Source organism: Elephantulus edwardii, unplaced genomic scaffold (assembly GCF_000299155.1).
Source record: "Elephantulus edwardii isolate Elephantulus edwardi_28Jun2011 unplaced genomic scaffold, EleEdw1.0 scaffold00157, whole genome shotgun sequence".
In the NCBI taxonomy this organism is placed as follows: Eukaryota; Metazoa; Chordata; class Mammalia; order Macroscelidea; family Macroscelididae; genus Elephantulus; species Elephantulus edwardii.
In genome coordinates, this window is record NW_006399907.1 from 687,772 (window position 1) to 709,431 (window position 21,660).

Sequence of the window (21,660 nt, forward strand, 5' to 3'; positions counted from 1 at the left end):
AAAAAAATGATATTTTTAAAACTTTCAAGAGCCAAAACTACATATAATTGAGTTTCAGGAAACTCGTTATAATAATTCTAATCAATAAAACCTCTGTTCTGGAGAGGGTGAAACCACATTGGCAAGGATTGTGAAGCTCCATCTCATATATTGGGGCATGTTACCAGGAAAGACCAGTCCTTGGAGAAGGACTATATGCTTGGAAGGCTGGACGATGAGTTCAAGAGAAAATGACCCTGGATGGGATGAATTGAGACAGTGACTGTGGCAACGGGGGCAGGTGTGTCAGAAACAGTGAGATTGGGTGAGGAGGTCAGGGTTCAGAGCTATTGTTTATATGGTCACTGTGAGTCCTAGTCAGCTCAACACCACATAACTATCGCAATTAAAACATTTTTTTCCATTCATATATATTGTGTTACACATATTTCTTAATTCACGCTGTTGTTGTTTTATGTGCCATCGATTCGCTTGCGGCTCATAATGACCCTATGTACAACAGCCCTAAACTGCTCTGTCCTGTGCCAATCGCACTGTCTCCGGCACACCCATCCTGATTACCCTAGTCACCGAATCTGTCCACCTCATAGAGGGCCTTCCCCTCCTGCGCTGTCCCTCCACCTTCCCAAGCATGATGTCACTCTCCAAGGACCGGTCCCTCCTTACAACATGTCCAAAGTATGTTAGACGGAATCTCAGAATCCTCGCCTCCAGGGAGCGGCCCAGTTTAACCCTCTCCAGGATGAATCTGTTTTCCTAGCAGTCCATGGTACCCTCAGTACTCATTTCCAGCACCACAGCTCAAAGGCATCAATTCTCCTTTGGTCCTCCTTAATCACTGTCCAACTCTCTGAACATAAATTCACATTATGTTTCATAAAATTACTGTATTTTATAAAATTAATCACCATTTTTCTATGTCCATACTGTCTTTTCAGGTCTGCACTGGATTTTTCCAAACTCCTTCATCCACCAAACTCTACCTCCCGTGATAGCTCCCTGACCTCACCTCTTCACCCTAAGAACCACCACCCCCCCTTTCCCCTAATGGGCTTTTATACAGATCTTACTAGTTATTCTTCTGTTAAAATAATGGTCTTGTGCAGCATTTGTTCTTATGAGACTTAGTTAGTTCACTCAGCATAATGCTCTCTAACCTCTCCCATGTTAAATAATATTTTTAAAAATTGTTGCTTCTGAATGTTGCATAGTATTCCATTGTGTGAGAGTATCACAATTTGTTAATCCATTAATTTGTTGATGAACATTTGGGTTGCTTCCATTTTCTTTCTATTGTGAATAACACTGTTATGAACATCGGTGTGCAAATCTGTGTCTCAGTTCTATTTCCTACGTGTATATTCTTAGAAGTGAAATAGTTAAATCATAGAGAATTTCTGTGTTCATCTTTTATGAGGAAATGCCAAACTGCCTTCCAGAGTGATTGTTCCATTTTACAATCCCACCAACAGTGTATGAGAGTTCCAGTCTCTCCACATCTTCTCTAACATTTATTGCTTGCTGTTCTGTTAAACTTTACCACTGCTGCTGGGGTGAGATAGTGTTGCATTTGTTTTGATTTGCTTCTCTATTACTGCTGTGATTTTGAGCAGTTCTTCATGCACCTGTTTGCCATCTGATTTGCCCTCTTCTATTAAGTCTTTCCATATCATTTTCCTATTTTGTAATTGGGCTCTCAGTCTTTTATTTGTGAAGGCCCTATAGTATTCTGTAAACTTCCATCATGAGGCCTTTTAGATGTCTTCGTCATTTTTGTTATGTGTCATTGAGATGCTTGTGAGTCATAGCGACCCTGTGAACAACAGCCCTGTACCCTCCTCTGTCCTATGCCAGCCTTACTGTCTCTTACACACCTGCCCGTACCACCCCAGTGACAGAATCGATCCATCTCATCAAAGGTCTTCCTCTCTTGCACTGTTTCTCTACCTCCAACGACTGATCCCTTCTTACAATATGCCCAAATTTTATCAGACAAAGCTTCAGAATCCTTGCCTCCAAGGAGCAGCCTCACTTCACCCTCTCCAGGACGAACTTGTTTGTTCTCCTAGCTGTCCATGGTATAGTTAGTACTCTTCTCCAGCACACAGCTCAAAGGCATCCGTTCTCCTATCATCCCTAGTCATTGTCCAGCTTTCTGATGCATAACAAATAATTGCAAAGACAGTGTCCTGGATCAGGCGCACCTTAGTCTCCAGACTGACATTGTTGCTCTTGAGTATTCTGGAGAGGTCCCTGATAGCAGACTGTTATTTCCCCAGTCAGTAGGTTTTATTTTCACCCTGTTCGAAAAAGTTTTTGATATGCACAGGGACTTACCATTTATAAGATCCCATTATTTGATATTATCCTCTCTTGGCTATGGATTTCTGACTGTATTTGCCAGTTTGTTTATATCATAGGCTAGAGCTTCTAAGTTTGGTTCCATTTTATCTCTTGTACATACACACACACCAAGGACTCAGTCAAAAACTGTTAGATCTAGTAGACCAATTTAGTAGAATGGTAAAATATACAAAAATCAACAGAATTCTGCCACAGTAACAAAACACAGAAAAGGAAATAAGAAAGCAATAAGATTTCCAATAGCCAACCACAAATTGAGATACTTGGGAATAAACCTAACTAGAGTGACAAAAGACCTTTATAAAGAAAACTAAAATACACACCCATGTTTATTGTGGCTTTGGTCACAATAGCAATGAATTGGAAACAACCTGAGTGCCCTTCAACAAACTGGATAGAGGAAGCTGTGGTATATTCACACAGTGGAATACTACGCTGCATTGAAAAACCTGAGTGTGCCCATCAACGAAATGGATAGAGGAAGCTGTGGTATATTCACACAATGGAATACTACGCTGCATTGAAAAACAAGGAACTCATGAAATATTATACAAAATGGGTGACCCTGGAGGACATTATGCTGAGGGAAATATCTCAGTCACAAAAAAATATACTGCATATTGCCACTGTTGGCTGGGGGGAGACTGAGAAAGATAGGATAAATTATGTATACTTAATTGAAACAGATAAGGGAGAGAACTGTGTAAAAGGGATATATGATTAGGTATTATTATCGTGACAGGAGTCCAGAACGAAGGCTGCACAGTGGAGTAGACTTGGTTGGAGGGATTGTATAGCAGTGAAAGAATTTTTCTCTTACTTTTCAAAGAGTGAACAGGGGGCGGGAGGGAGTGAGCAGGGAGAAAAGTGCAATAATAATAATGAATAGAAATCCAAAATCTCTGTAAACTTTCATTAAAATTAATAAAAAAAGAATACTACAAAGCACTACTGCAAAAAAAACAGTAAGATCTAACAAAATATTTTATCTTGAATTTTTTTTCTTTCCTTTTCAGCCGACTACATCATCTGCCTTACTTGGGTTTCTGCAGTTAGAGACATGACCTGACACCTGATGACCCTTCTCAGGGCATTCGGGTGACTGGCTGGTGCACCATGGAACTTAAAGTATGGGTGGATGGAGTGCAGAGGATTGTGTGTGGAGTCACTGAAGTCACAACTTGCCAGGAGGTCGTAATCGCCTTAGCTCAAGCCATCGGTAAGTGGGGAGTTGAACTCCTTGGTTGCCCTTTTAAGTACTTTATCCTTCCTTTTATTATTTTGGAGGGGTTTTTACTTTAAATCCTTGTGTTTTACGTAAAGATCTTTAATGGATTTTGTTCATTTGGTTCTGGAAGACATTTCCCAAGAAATCAAACCACCCACTGAGTCAATTTCTACCCATAACAGATCTCTAGGGCATAACACAACTCTTCCCTAGGTTGTCAAGGCTCTTTATCTTTACAGAAATGGAAGGCTTCATTTTTCTCCTGCAGAACAGTGGGTGGTTTCAAACTGCCAACCTTTCATTTTAAACTCAGATTAAGTTCAGTGCATAGTCCAGTGTGCCACTAGGATTCCTTACAATTGTTTTGCTTATTTTTACATTTCTCTTGCTTAGGTAAATCTGTTCTGATGTTTGTTCTCTGGTTTCGTCATCATTTTAATAATCTTGGGTACCGATTCTGCACTGTTTGATCTCCTGTTGTTTACCCTATTTAAATAGTCTGGAATGGTTTTGGAAAAAGAAATCTAATCCATTAAGTAGCACGATTCTTCTTAGAAAGATAATGTGTGCTTTTCACATCTTACTCTATATAGAGAAGATGAAGTTGTCAATCATATGGCTACTAGTGACATCTACCGACGTCATCCTATTCCCTACTGTGTTCCAACTTTTAAGCTATAGAGTTTCCGGAGGCAAGCCATTTCAGAAGTGGATGCCGCTCCTTTTGCTGTATTAAGATTAAAAGGGAAAGGCTTGCTTTGACCAACTTTTAAGCTTATATTTATCAAATATTATGTCTGAGCTCCTTTTTGAATGTAGCAAGGCATGAACACTTATGTCAGGAAATGTAGTTCAAGTTTATATTTGCACCTTCTGTTCATTATTCCAACACGCATGCAAGTGTGCGTACGCAAACCCCCCCCCACACACACACACACACATTGAGAGGAAATTGTGTTAAGCACCATACTAGGTAATCTGTATCTCCTTGTCTTGGAGCTCTTTGTCAAAAGTTTCTTTTCTGTAATAGTAGTTTATATTGGAAGCATGACAAGTTAGTTGAGGATTGAAGCAAGTCACACTGTCACTTTGGCACTCTTGCATTTGGTAAAAGAGGTTGCACTGCCTACCTTAGGACTTTGATTTAATACAGACTGTTGACACAATTTCTGCACCAATAGGCTCAAGTGTGCCAGAGGTGATGAAAATGGCACATGGTAGGACTGGCTTCACATCTGTTGTTCATAGAGTAACTAGGAGTCATACTTGACTCAACGGCATCTAACAATACATACAGACATTACATCATCATCCTTTTCCCCCTTCCATCCTGTAGAACTCTGCTGTATTAAAACAGTAATGAATTGATCTTCCTTTATGATACAAATACTTTTTAGTAGTATTGAAACAAATCCTTTCCACACTCTTTCACGATCTTAGACTGAATTAGGTGGTATAAATAAAATGCTTGACTAATTCAGTGTGATTAACGTAATTAATGGGCATGCAGTGGTTAAACTGCCCAGCAGACATACACTGTGTATTTAGTCATTATGTATCCTGAACTTTCTGAGAAGTTTTATATCTTCTACCTTTTTACTTCTATAAACTGTCCCAGAAATTACAATACTTCAGTGTGATTAGAAGCAAAATTCAAACTATTTCTCAAATCTGTAAGTAGAATGAAAAGCTTTTGGAATCATCCCTCAGCTGAGGTGGAGAAAATATACTTAAAATATTCAAAATTAAAATACATATACAACATTTCAAAACAAAAAAATTATTGTTTCCATTTATTTTTCTTTTATATTGGTTTGCCTACAAAGTTTATATACATTGTTTCACATTAACCTTCATTTACATTGTGTTTCATACAATCATTCCCATTCGTTTTGTTTTATAAAATTAATCACCATTGAACTCTGCTCACGCAGTTCCCATTTTTATTTGTGCTCCTGTTCCCTAATCTCCAACTGAAGCCGTAACAGATAGGAACAGATTGAAGATGGAGCCAACTATTCCTAAGAAGCCATGTTTCATATGATTTGCCTCAACAATATTATTTTTTAAACAGGCACATTTTATAATGGACTTTGGTATTTTATTAATACACATTTTGTTTCCCTAGAGGTTCTTCCAAAATAGTGTACTGTTTACCTATCCTTTATACACCACTGTTTTGCCTAAAGGTAGCACTCAGTAGAATGTCCCAAAACGTTGCTGCCCAAGGCAAATTTTTGCAAAATGGGAATGTTTATTTTGTGTTCTGTATGATAGCCTATCACTGAAATACAGCGATAATAACAAATAATGGAAATTTTTCATTTAATTACAATTTAGCTGATTGGTGTCTCAGACTTAACATGTTCAAAACCAGACGGCTTTTCTAGTATCCACCTCAAAATCTTTTTCCCCATCTAAAAAATCTTCAGTGATCAGATCTAAAATTTTGTATATTCTTTCATACCTTTCTTGTAGTACATCATAAGCAATATATTAGCAAATCCTATCTCTACTACTTTCAGAATATAGTCAGAATCTTGTCTCTTTCTCCACAGCCCTTACCACTGTGATGCAAGCCACTAACATTTCTCATCATAAATTTGTCAGTGACCTTCCAATTCATATCCCTAGTTCAGCCTTGTCTCCCTCCTATCTGCTGAACAGATTTCTTTTAAAAGAACTCTTAAAAAACCTGTTTACACCAACCATACTACCCAACTATTCAAAATCCTCTAGTGGACTTCTAACTGACTCTGAAAAATCTCGAGAACTTACAGTGATCTCTGAAGCCCTAAATGAATCCCCATGGGCCTCCAAACAATCTGACCTAATTTCATGCCACTTCTTTGTTCCCTTTTAAACATATAATGTACATTCCTGCTTCTGCATTTATGTTCTCCCTCCTGGGAATACACTGCACCCAGATATCTTTAACACTCGCTCTCTTCCATATCATAACAGAACCCCTCACTGACCACCATACTTCCAGACATGAACATACACTATCTCTCATTGTTTGTTTCCTCTAATATGTAACTATCCCTTTCCTCAGATATTATATGTAAGTCACAGTCTCTATTTACATTTTGAAATCCCAGACATTCTGAAGTTTATCGTATATAATTTTAGTAGTAACTGGCATAGCTTTAATTCACTTGGAGATACTAACCGTTATGGCTTGATGTGAAATGGCTTTTCTAGTAGGTGCTATCCAGTTGACTAGGACTCATAGCAACCCTCTGAACAGCAGCAGGTCTGTACCTTGCCCTGTGCCAGCCTCCTCATCTCTGATATACTTGAGTCTCATTGTAACAGTTGCATGGTCTGTCCATCTCATTGAGGTTCTTGGTCTTTTTTCCAAGAAGTAAAAGCCAGGAAATAAAAAAATGTATTGCAATTGGGAAAGTCTGCTGTTAGGGACCTCTCTAAAGTACTCAGGAGCAACAGTGTCTCTCTGGAGACTAAGGTGCCTCTGATACAGGCCATGGTCTTTGCAATCACTTGTTATGCATCAGAGAGTGGTACAATGACTAGGGAGGATAGAAGGAGAATTGATGCCTTTGAGCTGTGGTGCTGGAGAAGAGTATTGAATGTACCATGGACTGCCAAGAAAGCAAACAACCAGGCTACTCCTTGGAGGCAAGGGTTCTGGGGCTTCGTCTGACATACTTTGGACATGTTGTTAGGAGAGACCGGTCCTTGGAGAGGGACATCATGTTGGTAGGGTGGAGGGACAGCGCAGGAGGGGAAGACCCTCTATGAGGTGGATTGATTCAGTGACTGGGGTAATCGGGATGGGTGTGTCAGAGGCAATGCGATTGGCACAGGATAGAGCAAGGTTTAGGGCTGTTGTACATAGGGGCGCTATGAGTCACAAGCGACTCGACAGCACATAACAAAAACAATCTATCGTAAAAACGTGCCTAAAGTCTGTAAAACTAAGCTTCACCATCTTTTTTTAAGAGTACCCTAATTGGACTTTCTCTAAGACATATTTGTTGTTTTGACAGTCCAGGGGATATTCAGTACTCTAACAATCCAATTCAAAGGCATAAATTATTCTGTCATCCTTATTCATTGCCCCAACTTTCAAATGCATAGCAAGTAATTTAAAAGACCATGGATTGGATTAGGTGCACCTTAGTTTTTAAAATGACATCCTGAAAAGACATTTTACTAAAGAAGATAACCAAGTAACGTGAAAAGATGCTCAGTAATTAGCTATAGGACAGAGTAGAAATACCCCAATAGGGGTTCCCTATAGGGGCCCCAAAGCTATAGTCTTTATAGCAAACTGCAATCACATCTTTATCCTCTTGAGCTCCTAGGGGATTCAAAAACCGCTGACCTTTCTGTTTGCAGCCACATGTTTAACCACTGTGCCATGTCTTCTCATTAGCCAGTGATCCACTGTTGTCAGTCAAGATCGTTCTGACTCAGTGGTGCTCCACTAGATTCTGAGGCTTTCAGTCTTTATAGGGAGAGACTGCCATCTTTCTCATATGGATGTGCTGATGCATGTATGTCACCTAACACATAACATACTCTGCCACCACATGGTCTTCATTAGCTGTATAGTTGTGTTTCGTCAAGTTGGAACCAACCTATAGTTAACCCACCATCAGGTTTTTCCATAGGCAGTAAGTCGCATGAGAAGAGACTGCCCATCCTTTTCCCAAGGAGCACTTGGTGAATTTCAGCCACGTGCCTTTGGGAGATACAAATCAAAAGTACAATGATGCCATCCTCATCATCTCTGATGTACATGAGCTCATTGTGTCATTTTACCTTATTAAGAATCAACATTCTTCTGTACTTTCTATGCCAGGCATATTATAATTTTTAAAACAATATGGTAGCAAATACATCTAAGGGATAAAGAGGGACTAAAATCCTCACCACTGAGCTAATAGGTAACATTTTGATAGGTGGAGAAAGATTGGCATTTTCAATCAGCAAACACCCTTGGAACCAACAGTCAAAAAAATCCAAAGATATATTGCATTGGGAAAATCCACACTCAGTGGCACACAACAACTCGTTTTTACATGGTGTTTTTTCCTTGTCATTGTTAAGTTGTATTTTATATATGTTGGATATTAGACTTCATCAGTTGTTTTGTTATGTGCCATTGAGTCGCCTGTGACCCTATATATAATAGCTCTGGATCCTGTGCCAAACTCAGTCTTTAACACACATAACCCCATTACCCCAAATACTGAGTCAATCCATCTCACCCAGGGTCATCTTCTCTTGTACTGTCCCTCCACCCTTACAAGCATGATGCCCTTCTCCAAGGACTGGTCCCTCCTTGGCAACATGCTCAAAATATGTGAGATGGAGCTTCAGAATCCTTGCCTCCAAGGAGCAGCTTGGTTTCACCTTCCATATGGATCCTTAACATTTTCTTCCATTCTGTGGGTTGTCTGCTTTGTTAATTTAGTCCTTTGATCCAACATTTCATTTTTATGAGGCCTCATTGATCTGTTTTGGTTTTTTTTTTCTGCTTGAGTTTGTTTTCATATCTGGTAAGAACCCTGTATGTTTTCCAAAGAATTTTTTTTGTTTTCATACTTAGGTCCTTGATGCATTTTAAATAGGTTTTATTACTTTATTAAATGGGGTTTGTGTTTGGAATAAGGCCTGGAACTAGAGTCATGTGAACATGTTAAGTCCTGTCCAGGAGACTACAGCTTATAGCAGTCCTGTCAACAACAGATCTTAACCTCGCCATATCTTCAACCATCTTTGTAATCCCTGATAATGTCAAGCCTATTGTTACGGTCACTATGTCAGTCCATTTTGTTGGATCTTCTGTTTCTCTGACACTCCACCTTTCCCAGCATAATGTCTTTTTTCCAAGGAGTGGCCCCTCTTGACAACATGCCCAAAGTATGTGAGATGAAGTTTCACCATCCTTGCCTCTAAGCACCCTTCCTCCAAGACAGATCTCTTTATTCTTTTGGCAGTTGATGGGATACTTCACTACTCTTCGCCAGTACCACAACTCAAAGGGATTAGTTCTTCTGTCATCCTTATTCACTGTCCAACTTGCAATTGCATGGGGAGCAGTTGAAAAGACCATGACTTGGAACAGTCATGACTTGAGAGCAGATTTTTCCCAATGCAAGTATGTTATTGTTGTTAGGTGCTGTCAAATCGTGTACAACCCTGTGAACAACAGATCTGAGCCCTGTGCCATCCTCATCATCTGACATGCTTAAGCCCATGACTGCAGTCCCTGTGTCAGTCTATCTGGGGAGGATCTTCCTTTCTTTTGCCGATCTGCCACCTTTCTATGCATGATATCCCTCTCCAAGGAATAGCTTCTCATAGCAACATGACCAAAGTATGTGAGATGAAGTTTTAACATCTTTGCCTCCAAAAAGCACTCTGTTTTCTCCAAGACATACCTGTTTATTCGTTTGGCAGTCCTTGGGATATTCAGTTTTCTTCTCCAACGCCATAGCGTAAAGGCATTTATTATTCTTTTGTCATCATTCATTGTTCTGCTCTCAAATGCCGGACAGGTAATTGAAAAGACCGTGGCTGGAATCAAGCGAATTTTGGTCCTCAAATTGACCTCATTGCTCCATAATAATTTGGAAAGATCTGACTACTACAGACTTTCCGAGTGCAGTGGCTGCTGGTACAAAGGATGTTGATTGGGGATCCAAGTAAAATAAAGTTGTTGACAGTTTCAGTCTTTTCTCAGTTTATTAAGATGTTGCCTAATGGTCTAGTGGTAAGAATTTTTGTTTTCCTGAAGTTAAGATACAATCCATACTGAAGGCTGTAGTCTTTGATCTTTTGCAGCAAGTGCTTCAAGTACTCTTCAGTTTCAGCAAGCAAAGTGTGTTATCTGCATAATAAAGGTTATTAAGGATTTTAATGCCACATTCTTCTTCATAGAGTCCACCTTATTTAATTTGCTTAGCATGTGAATTATAGATGTGGAGAGAGTATATAACCCTGACACACACTTTGATTAATTTGTATATCTTGTAGCATGCCCTTGCATGAGCACAATTAAGTGTTCTTGGATTCCCATTCTTCTCCATGTTACCAAATCTGTTACGATCCACAGTCTAATGCCTTTGCATTCTCAATAAAGCACAAATAGCCATCTTCTGGTATTCATTGCTTTCAGCCAAGAACCATGTGGCACCAGCAGTGATATCCCTGGTGCTCCAGTGTCTTCTAAATTCAGCTTGAACTGGCATGTCTGTGTATTGTTCTAGGTGATTTTGAGTGATCTTCAGCATATTTGCAGATGACATTAATGATCAATAATTTCCATGTTCCATGTTCACCTTTCTTGGGAATGGGAACAAATAAAATCTCTTTTAGTCAGGCATCTGTCCTCCAAATTTCCAGGCATAGATGCACACATCCAGAGCTGAATCTGTTAACTGAAACATGGCAGATGGGATTCTATCAGTTCCTGGGACCTTTGTGTCTGTTAATGCCTTCAGTGCAGCTTGAACTTCTACTTTCATTATCTCCAGCTCTTGAGCATATAGTACTTCCTATTTTCCATGGAAACCCTATGAACAATAAAGGAACGAGGATAGTTCCCAAGTATAGGTATTAACAACATTAATTAAGGGTTTTGATTCCAGTCTAAAATATTTAAAACCCAATTCCTCTGATAAAAATCAAAACTATTCAGTTTTTTAAGAGTGTTTATATTACTGGATGGACTTTTTAATTTTTCGTTTTACTGTACATATTCATTATTTAACAAAAAAGAATAACTGCTAGCAAAAAGTAATTTTAAATATTCCTTTTTTAAGGCATTCCTAGAGAGCAGCTGTACCATTTACCGTTGGAAAATTCAACTTTATATTTCATTATGACAACTTCGTCTTCTCCGTTTATACACATGGGATAGTTTTAACATTGTAGATTGTGTAAGAGTCTTGGTGGCATAGTGGTAACAGGCTATAAACCAGAAAGCTGACAGTTTGAATACACCTGTCTCCTTGGGAGAAAAATGGATAGCCTCCTCCTTGTAAGGGTTTTATAGACAGTCTCAAAGCTGCTAGAGGATCATAGTGCATTGGAATCAACTCGACCCCAGTAATTTTTTATTTTTTATTAATTTTAATGAAAATTTACAGATATTTTGGATGTCCAGTTATTCATTGCTGCACTTTTCTCCCTGCCCACCCCTCTCCTCCAGTTTGTTCTTCTCTTTGAAAAGTAAAAGAAAAATTCTTTCATTGTTATACAATCCCTCCCCCTAGTCCACTCCACTGTACAGCCTTCGTTCTGGACTCATGTCATGACAATAATACCTAATAATATATCCCATAACAGTTCTATCTCTAATCTGTCTCAATGCAGTATACATGATTTATCCCATCTTTCTCAGTCTTCCCTCCCCCACCCCCTGAATATTTATTTTTTTATGGTTTGAGTTTTATTTGGTTCATTTAATAAAATGATTGTTTTTATTTTATACATATAGGACAGTTTTAACCTCCCATATGTAGTTTTAAATGGGGGGGGCACACAAATAGTAAATTGGAAATCAAATATTTTCTGATTCCAAGGATAATACTAAAGCTTTCTTTCTCATCTTCATTTTCTTGGATATTTTGTTAACAACAACTAGTATCTAGTATAGTAAGTGAGCTCTGGTGGCTTAGTGGTAAGGAGCTACTCTGTCAATCCAAAGACACACAGTTCAAATCCACCAGCTGCTTCATCAAAAAAAAAGATGGAAAATCCCCTCCTGTGAGAGAATAGTACAAAACAACAACCATATGTGGCTTAGTGGGTAAGGAGTTATAGTACCAACTCCCTAACTAGTTCAAATCCAGCAGCAGCTCCAAGGGAGAAAGATGGGCTGTCTCTTCCCATGTGATTTACAGCCTCAGAAAACTCTAGCCATTTATGAGCCAGTTCTGCTCAGTAGCAATGGGAAAGAGTATGTGTAGGATGCTCTTCAATTTTTCCCATCATTTTTATATTTTACATTGTCACTTGACCCTCAGAACAACCTTGTAAAGTAAGAAAATTATCTTATTGATGAAATTGAGGCTGAAGGGCATTTAATAGTTTGCTCAGGTGCTGTATCAGTCAGTTGTGCACACAGGCCCTTTGAGTTTAGGGGCCTTTTTATGTTATATGTAGTGATACACAATTGGGAGTTGCTGAAAATTGCTTAAGATGGAATGTTGTTTTATCACATTGAAGGACTCACTATTTAAAGAAAATTTCTAGTCAGCCATCCTCTCAGGTTAAGAAGAATGATAAAAGGAAGGTGCTGAAGCAGGCAGAGGGTTGCTGTGAGTCAGCGCCGTGTTCAGGGCCCCTAATTCTTAGAAGCCGCAATCCATCACAGTTACTCCCATAATAAAGTTAAAGTTATATGACTTGTCTAGGAGGTAAAAAATTTGGGATTAAAGCCCAAGTCTTTTTGCCTCCAAAGCTCTGGCTTCCCTTTAAAGTAGAACACTCATATTTAGAGTAAAATAATTCTTTATGTGATACTGTGAACCATACACAAGTGTTCATGTTTACACATTTGTAGCGTCCTTTATTGACTCAGCTGTTCAGAAGCTCATGAAATGAGAAGGAGGCACAAATGATAAAATGACTATAATGATCAGCCGTATATTTCCTTATTATCATTGCCAGATGGCAGGGTTTCTTACTTTGTAATAACCACTAGTAGACGTTTTAACAAAATTTAAATAATGCACCCAACTCATCCACCTGAAATAAAAATATTAAGAAAGATTGTTAAAGTTGATGATGTAATAGTATTTCCTGAAACTGTCTTATTTATGTGGTCTTTAGTTAGGTTCAGCTTGTTTCTTTTTTTAAATGGCATAATGGAGATAACTTACATATGGAAAACACAAGTATTTACCCATTTATTAAAATAAGCATTCATGTAAGCCTTTTTACAATTTTTCGCCCAAGAATCCTTGAAACTATTAACAATAAAAACACCGACAATAGCCTCTCCTCTTCAGGTCCTTCTTTTGATTTAAGATTATTTGTAAATGCTGTAAAAAGGAGTGCTGGTGGCCTAGTTCTTAGGGAATCATGCTCCCCACCCAAAGGCAGTACTGCTCCGGCACTTAGAATCTTCCAGTGGCTCCAAGGGGTGAAGATGAGCAGTCGCCCTTCATGAGACTTAAAGACTCTGAAAGCCCACTGGAGGGTCAGCGATGAGTCAGTTCCAACTCAATGGCCATGTTGTGAGTTGTATTTACATTGAGGTGACTGCGCACCCCCCCACACACACACACCCATAAGTGAGCAGGAAGGTGCCAGCTCGGGAACTCCGGAACTCTGAGCAGCTTCCTCTTGCCTGAGTAGGAGATTTTCCAAGGACTCCTTGTCTCCCTTTTGGAGGAGAAATAAAGTATCCAGCCTTCACAAGTCCCGTACAAAGCAGAAGAGATGATTCTACCTCGAATTTTTGCTGTCTACCTAATTCCAAGGCCTAACCCCTCATAACTTCAAATGGAAAATTTCATTGTCCTCCTTTGTCCCAGCTGGAGAGGTCTTACACCAAACAAAAAGGTCTAGACAGTGACACCTTTGACAGAAGTATAATAGCCTCTGAGGTTTAAAGTTGAACTTCTAAGCAATGTCTAGAGTGATACATCCCATTAATTTCCTATAATTTTATATTGTTATCTGTCCTGAGTGTTTCTGTACCTTCAGGTGAAGGTGTTAAAAGCACGGTATGGACTTGACTTGGAAACATTTTCAACCAGTTATTGTAATTGTTGTGAAGTTGTACACCTGCCAAAGTTGTGTGATAGATATACTTACAATGCAAAACAATATACCCTAGCTACTGAGGCCACGTGGAGGAAGACATCATGCTTAGAAGGGTGGAGGGTCAGCGCAAGAGAGGAAGACCCCTGATGAGATGGATTGACAGTGACTGTAGCAGTGAAGTCAAGTATGTCGGTGAGATTGGCTCAGGATAGGATAAGGTTCAAAGCCATTGTTCATAGGTTGCTATGAGTAATAGTCAGTTACTCATAACAAAATTATTTGGTTCCTTGGTTTGGAAGTTTATGGGGCATCCTAGTTAAGTGGTCTTAAAGAAAACAAAGATCAAGGCCCAGTTTGCCTGGAACAACAGTGGGAAAAAAAGTCAGGAAAGGAAGGGGAATATAGAATGTGTGGTTAATTGCCTCCAGCTGTTTTGTCATGAGACCAGAAAAACGAAATAGTACCATTAATAAACATTTTGGCCAAAGAGTATATGTTGTTGTTGTGTCCTCTCAAGTTGCTTGCAACTCATAGCGACACTTTGTACTACAGCCCTGAAACCTGCTCTATCTTGCGCCAACTTTACTGCTTCAGACACACCTACTTTCATTCCCCAGTCACTGTGTCAGTCCATCTCATTGATGGTCTTCCTCTCTTTCTCCATCCCTCCACCCTTCTGAGCATGATGTCCCTCTCCAAGGACCAGTCCCCTCCTTGCAGCGTGCCCACGGTATGTCAGACGAAGCCTCAGACTCCTTGCCTCCAAGGATGCATAGAAGGCTTCTAATCAAAAGAAGGAAAGTGCTAAACATAATTTCAAATTACCATGGAATTTGGATGAACTCCTTAAACTGGTACCCTGAAATGATAATTAAGCCAAAAATGTTTCTTGATATTTTAAAACCAAACTGTACTTATGTAGTTAGTGTGTCTTTTGCATTATACTCTTTAAGAACTATCTATAGGGGATCACATTGACAGTACCAGCAAGAAAGATTAAGAACTTGAGAGAGGGGTGAGTTTATGTTAATAGAGGAAGGACAACTTGGAAAAGAATGAGAATGGTAAGAGACTGTAATGAGTCATTGAATTATACATGTAGAGACTGTTGAATTCATGTACATCTTGTATACTCAATGACAACAGATAACATTTTTAAAAATAATGTTAATACTTGTGTGATAGCTTTAAAAAACCATTTTTCACAGTAAAATCTTATTTTTTCACCTAGGTCGAACTGGAAGGTATACTCTTATAGAAAAATGGAGAGATACTGAAAGGCATTTAGCGCCTCATGAAAATCCTATCATTTCCTTAAACAAGTGGGGGCAGTATGCCAGCGATGTACAGCTCATTTTACGTCGAACAGGGCCGTCTCTCAGTGAACGACCCACTTCAGATAGTGTGGCCCGAATTCCTGAAAGAACTTTATACCGGCAGAGTTTGCCTCCTTTAGCTAAACTGAGGCCTCAGAATGACAAATCCATCAAAAGGAGAGAGCCAAAAAGGAAATCGTTAACATTTACAGGAGGTGCCAAAGGATTGATGGACATTTTTGGGAAAAGTAAAGAAACTGAATTCAAGCAAAAGGTGTTGAATAACTGCAAAGCAACAGCAGATGAATTGAAGAAGCTGATTCATTTGCAGACAGAGAAGCTTCACTCTATTGAGAAACAGCTGGAATCCAATGAAGTTGAAATACGATTTTGGGAGCAAAAATATAATTCCATCCTTGAAGAGGAAATTGTCCGCCTAGAGCAAAAGATCAAAAGAAATGATGTAGAAATTGAGGAGGAAGAATTTTGGGAAAATGAATTACAGATTGAGCAGGAGAATGAAAAACAGCTGAAAGATCAACTTCAAGAAATAAGACAGAAAATAACAGAATGTGAAAGCAAATTAAAGGACTATTTGGCCCAGATCCAGACCATGGAAAATGGCCTTGAAGCAGAAAAGATGCAACGGGAGGTTCAGGAAGCACAAGTCAATGAAGAAGAAGTTAAAGGAAAGATTGGGAAAGTCAGAGGGGAGATTGACATTCAAGGCCAGCAGAGTCTGAGGTTGGAAAATGGTATTAAAGCTGTGGAAAGGTCCCTTGGACAAGCCACCAAACGGTTACAGGTAAGAACTATATTATTATTATTATTATTACTATTATTACTATTATTTTAATTTTTATTTTATTCTTTTTTGTGTGTACAGTCAAATCAGATCTGACTGGTACAGGAGGAGATTGCCCCTCCTTTTCCAGCAGAGCATCTGGTGGTTTCAAACCGCTTTCCTCTGGGATTGCAGTGCAGCTTCTTACCACTAGGCCACCAGCGCTACCTCGGAACTATTTTTTTTTACAGTAAATATTTCATCTATTTCACAAAATTTATAGGTGTTTGTAGTATTAACTAGTATCCACTTTACCCTACATTTCAACAATTAGAAACCTATCCTGGTTTGCAAGATTTTGAGAAGCTTCACAATGTAGGATAAAGAGCTTAAATGTGAGATGAGAGCAAAATGAAAACTAAAGCCACACTAACTCCATGGAAGAAGCTGTTTACTGTTGCAGGACCATTAGGTAATTGGATATAAGAAGATAGAATCTTATAGGAAGAATGGAAACTAGTGATGAGATAGTGAATCTGACCTCCTCCTTTTAGAGAAACCAAAGCCAAAAGAGATTACTGAAGATTACTTTTGCAAAGATTGTGGAGCTGACCAACTGCTTATCTGTCACTTGTCTTTTGTTGTCAGTCTCATCTTCAGTCCCATGCTGTAAAAAGTCCCCTTGCCTCCTCTCCACCGTACCTTCCTCTGATTTTCTCCTAATTCTTATGCACCATGCATGCTTTTTATTTGCTGAGCTGCTAACTGAAAGCAGTCTTTTCTGTGAGTTAGCAACCCTCCACAGGGTTTACAAGATTGTAATGAGTCAGAATCAGTTCAACAGCATTGGGTTCCATTTATATGGGAGCACAAATGGCATAAACATTGAGCTGTTAGCTGAAAGCTCCACAGTTCAAACACCACCACCATGCGAAAAACATGAAGCAGTCTACTGCTGTAAACACTTACAGCCTCAGAAAAGCCCTATAGGGCATTTCTACTCTGTTCTCTGTGACTGCAAGGAATCTGAATTAACCCACTGGCTGTGGATTTCTTCATATAGAAGAATACGTGTGTGTGTGTGTGTGTGTGTGTGTGTGTGTGTGTGTGTGTGTGTGTGTGTATAGATAGATAGATGGATGTATATTTATATCTAGGTCTGCTCACTCAACTTGAGAAAGCACTCTGTAGATACTATAGGAGTTAGATGCAAGAATGTATAAGTCACTAGTAGATGAGAAGGAGACATACCTGATGATTAGTTAGGTCTGTACTGTCCACAACTGATTTAACCAACAATAAATAATATTAAGTAAAACCATATTGAAACTATTGAAATGTACATTTTCAGGCACACTTGATCATATATGCTTAGTAGCCACATGTATCTATTAGATTATGCAGAAATGCCTAATTCCCATAATTTGAGAAAGTTCCATTGAAAAGTGGTGGTTCAGAAGCTTCCTGTGAAAATGTGACCCAGACTGAGCAACTTCAGAACATAGTAGTTAGAAATGCAAGGTCTACATTAGAGCAGGATCCTCAAGTTGTACCTGTACAGACTGGCATTTGGGAAGAGTGGCTTTAGAAGGAAACAGTCTACTAGCTGAGAAAGCTGGGTTTTATGAAGAGTTGTGATCTACTAACTCTGTCACCAAACATAATGAGAGGTAGAACTATTACTAAACTAATGAAAACCAGGCATTCTTGATGCAGTGGAAGGTGGTCAGCTTCTGACTCACCAGTAGTTTACTATTTAGATGGATTTTAGCACTTGAAAGAGTACAGTTAGTCATGTTATCTTCACTGTTGCTTTCGTAAAGCACCAGTTTATGGTGCTTTACTAGAATTACTAGTAAACTCTACTATCTATTAAAAAATGGGAAAAACCTTTACTGGTCTCAGTTGTAAATAGACTATTAGCATATGACCAAGTGCCATCTACAGTCACAGAAAGTACTTCTACCAAATCCCTGAGACACCCCAGCATGGCTGCAGCTTTGCTTCCTTTTCTCAGTTTGGTACAGGAGAGAAAGAAAAGAAAAAGTCCATTTAAATAAGCCTTGCCTTTTGAGCTTTCCAATTGTCCTAGTATGATCTTTATAGAGTTCTACAGTTGTCAGCCTTTGCCAAGGATTTAAGAACCCCATCATGGGGAACTTCCTTCTCTCATGGCTCTAGTATTTATTCTCAGCAATGGACACCAGGGAGTGTCTGAAAGATATATAAGAAATATGAAATCTCATGGGTCACCTGACTATTAAGCGTGCATTCAGCTGTGAAGTGGTTAATCAAGAACTTTACTTATGAACAGCTTGTCAAGATTGCTGTAATGTTGGGCTAGATGGAAACCAGTCTTTAATGGTGAATGTGTATATTTATATCAGTAGACACACAGTGATGTTCCTTAAAGAGTAAAATAATCACATTTAGCAGGAAAACATATTGTCTTTCCTTTTTATTACTTGCCCGTGTTACAGCATGTTACCTCTGTATAGCCTGTTGTTCACTATAAACCAAATCTGTTAAATGTGTTCTTGTGAAAGCAAGTATGTCAGATACAGCGCCTGTAGCTGATGGATTGATTGTCTGTGGTATAGACCAATAATGAACCTGCAGAAATAATTCCCACCCCACACATTCACGCAGGACAAAGAACAAGAACTGGAGCAGTTGACGAAGGAGCTGCGACAAGTCAACCTCCAGCAGTTTATCCAGCAGACAGGGACAAAAGTCACCGTCTTGCCAGCAGAGCCCATTGAATTAGAGGCCTCCCACGCAGACATAGAAAGGGGTAAGATGTTAATAAATCCAGTGGGGATTTGTGTCATTAGATAACTTTGAATAAACAACTTGTATTCAGTTAGTGTTCTCCTACCACTTGTAGGTAATTCTTGGGCTAATTTTAAAAACTTTTGTTTCTGGGGCAGGAGGAATCAGTACTAGTTAGGTTATTTATTTAAGTTGCACAGATAATCACCAAATATATATATAGTCTGAACAGCCAAGAAAAAGAGGCAAAATGCTCATTATTATGGATTGAATTGTGTTTCATGACAACCCCCCCATCCAAAAGATGTATTAGAATACTAATTTTCGTACCTTCTGATGTTATCCCAGTTGGGAATAAGGTTATCTGTAGTTTCAATGAGATATATCAGTGTAGGGTATATTTTAAGCTAATCGCTTTTGAGATAATAAAAGAGCAAATTAGGCATAAAAGCTTCTAAGTGAAGAAAGAATGATGATATGTGGAGATCACAAAAAAAAAAAACAAACCCCACCCTGAAAAGGGTTAAAGAATTTCTCCAATTGTAAACAGCTGGAGACTTCTCAAATTAGTGTCCTTAATTTGGGTATCTTCTTAAACTCTGAGAAATGTTGATTGCTAAAGCCACAAACTTGTGGTATTTGTTACAGCAGGGCTTAGAGCACTCACCTTTTAAAAATACTAGTTTACATTCCAACACTACTCCAGTACCCACAGATTGTCATTGTCCCTCTGTGACACGCTCTACTTAGGTTCTTTGGAGCCAGAAATGTTTTTAAGTTTTCATACTGCTGAATACTCCCATGCTAATGATTCAATCTTATTTCCTGTCTAGAGGCACCATTCCAGTCTGGGTCCCTGAAGCGACCTGGTTCATCACGGCAGCTCCCCAGTAATCTTCGTATTCTACAAAATCCTATTTCATCTGGTTTTAATCCTGAAGGCATATATGTATAACATCATGTCTTTGGGAGAGAGACCCAATGAAGATACCAAGGACAGTAAAAATTCCTTTGATTTGTGCCAATGATGAACAGAGGAGGTATTTCACAAGCCACTGTACCTTTCTGTCCTAAATTGCATACCACTTGGAGCCATACCCTGTGCACTGATGCTAAAGAACAAAGAAACTGTTTTCACACTTCAACAGTGTTGACCTTTCTGTCCAGCAGCTGTAATGCAAGGCCTTCATTTTTATTTGTAGCATTTTTGAGAGCATTTAGGAAAAGTATTATTCTACGTGGATACATAAATACAAGTGATTTAAGAGTGAAGAGATGTATGTGACTGGTGTAGTTTTAATTTATTCCATGTAATCAATGGATGTATGAATGTTGATATTTTATTTTTTAATACTTATCCTGTGGCTTAGTTATGTTCCATGTTGTATGACTATGATGTTGTGTGCATGTTGCCAGACTCCCTCTATATATTGCTGATTCATAACTACACTTGACTTAGGGTGCTCCAACATAGAGAAGAACCCACTTGCATTTATTTTGGGAAGTTGCCCTAACTTTTGCTAAATTAGTGAAATAATTCAAAGTGGGATGTTTTTGTTCATTTTATTCTTGGTATTTAATCTTTTCCTCACATTATTTCCAAAATATGAATGACTGTATACCAGACTGTATTTTCATGTGATAGATTGTATGTTTACAAGCTTTTTAGTGTTTCAAGCACTGTTGGGCAAAATGTGATTACTCAGTATCTAGTCAGGCATGGGGTTTCCTATTAACTTAAGAGTTGTGTGTCTGCCCTGTCACTTTACTGTCATGGATCCTTTGATTATAGATATCTGAGTATCAGATTGTTCTACTTCAGGAATGTTGCTTTATGTGACATATTTTTAAATAACCATCTTCATATGTCTAGTCTTTGGCATAATCTACCCTGTGTGTAGTGATTTCTCTGGTCACTTAGATAAAAAGTACTTTGAAAGGTATTTTTTTTACCAAGGAAATAAATTCAGTATCTATTTTAATTTTTGAGCTTGACTTTTAGAGGTCATTGATCTATTTGTACATGCATTTTTTTAAAATACACAAAACCAAAATGATTCCAGCACTCCTTCCATGAGTAATGACTTAGCTAATATTCACAAGTAATATTGAGACATATATGCTCGCTCTAGACATATATGGCCAGACACCTTGTAGCCATTTTACATTTCTCTGATCAAAAATTGGTACAAAATAATATTATAATCTGAAATTTAAGATAGATTTTAATTCTGAGGAAAATGTATTTATGTCATAGTGAAAGGACTTTCAGTTTTATGCATGAAGGCAACTTTGGATGTTTTAACACATCTGACTTATTTTTGGTTTCATGAATGCTGAGAATGCTGCTATATTTAGGTTTCATATGAACACATTTTAAGAATGACTAGGAAGAGAGAGTGAACCTTTCCGAATACTGGGAGTACTAATGCAAAGTTGCCTTT

At 38.6% G+C, this 21,660-nt stretch overlaps 1 protein-coding gene across 1 annotated transcript; it reads left to right on the forward strand.

Annotated features, from left to right (window-relative positions):
• Positions 1–3,406: 3,406 nt before the first annotated feature.
• Positions 3,407–20,171, forward strand: RASSF8 (Ras association (RalGDS/AF-6) domain family (N-terminal) member 8). The gene is made up of 4 exons (XM_006895055.1): positions 3,407–3,583; positions 15,576–16,465; positions 19,094–19,238; positions 20,050–20,171. The coding sequence occupies exons 1-4, from the start codon at positions 3,481–3,483 to the stop codon at positions 20,169–20,171; spliced, it is 1,260 nt and encodes a 419-aa protein (XP_006895117.1). The 5' UTR covers positions 3,407–3,480.
• Positions 20,172–21,660: the final 1,489 nt, after the last annotated feature.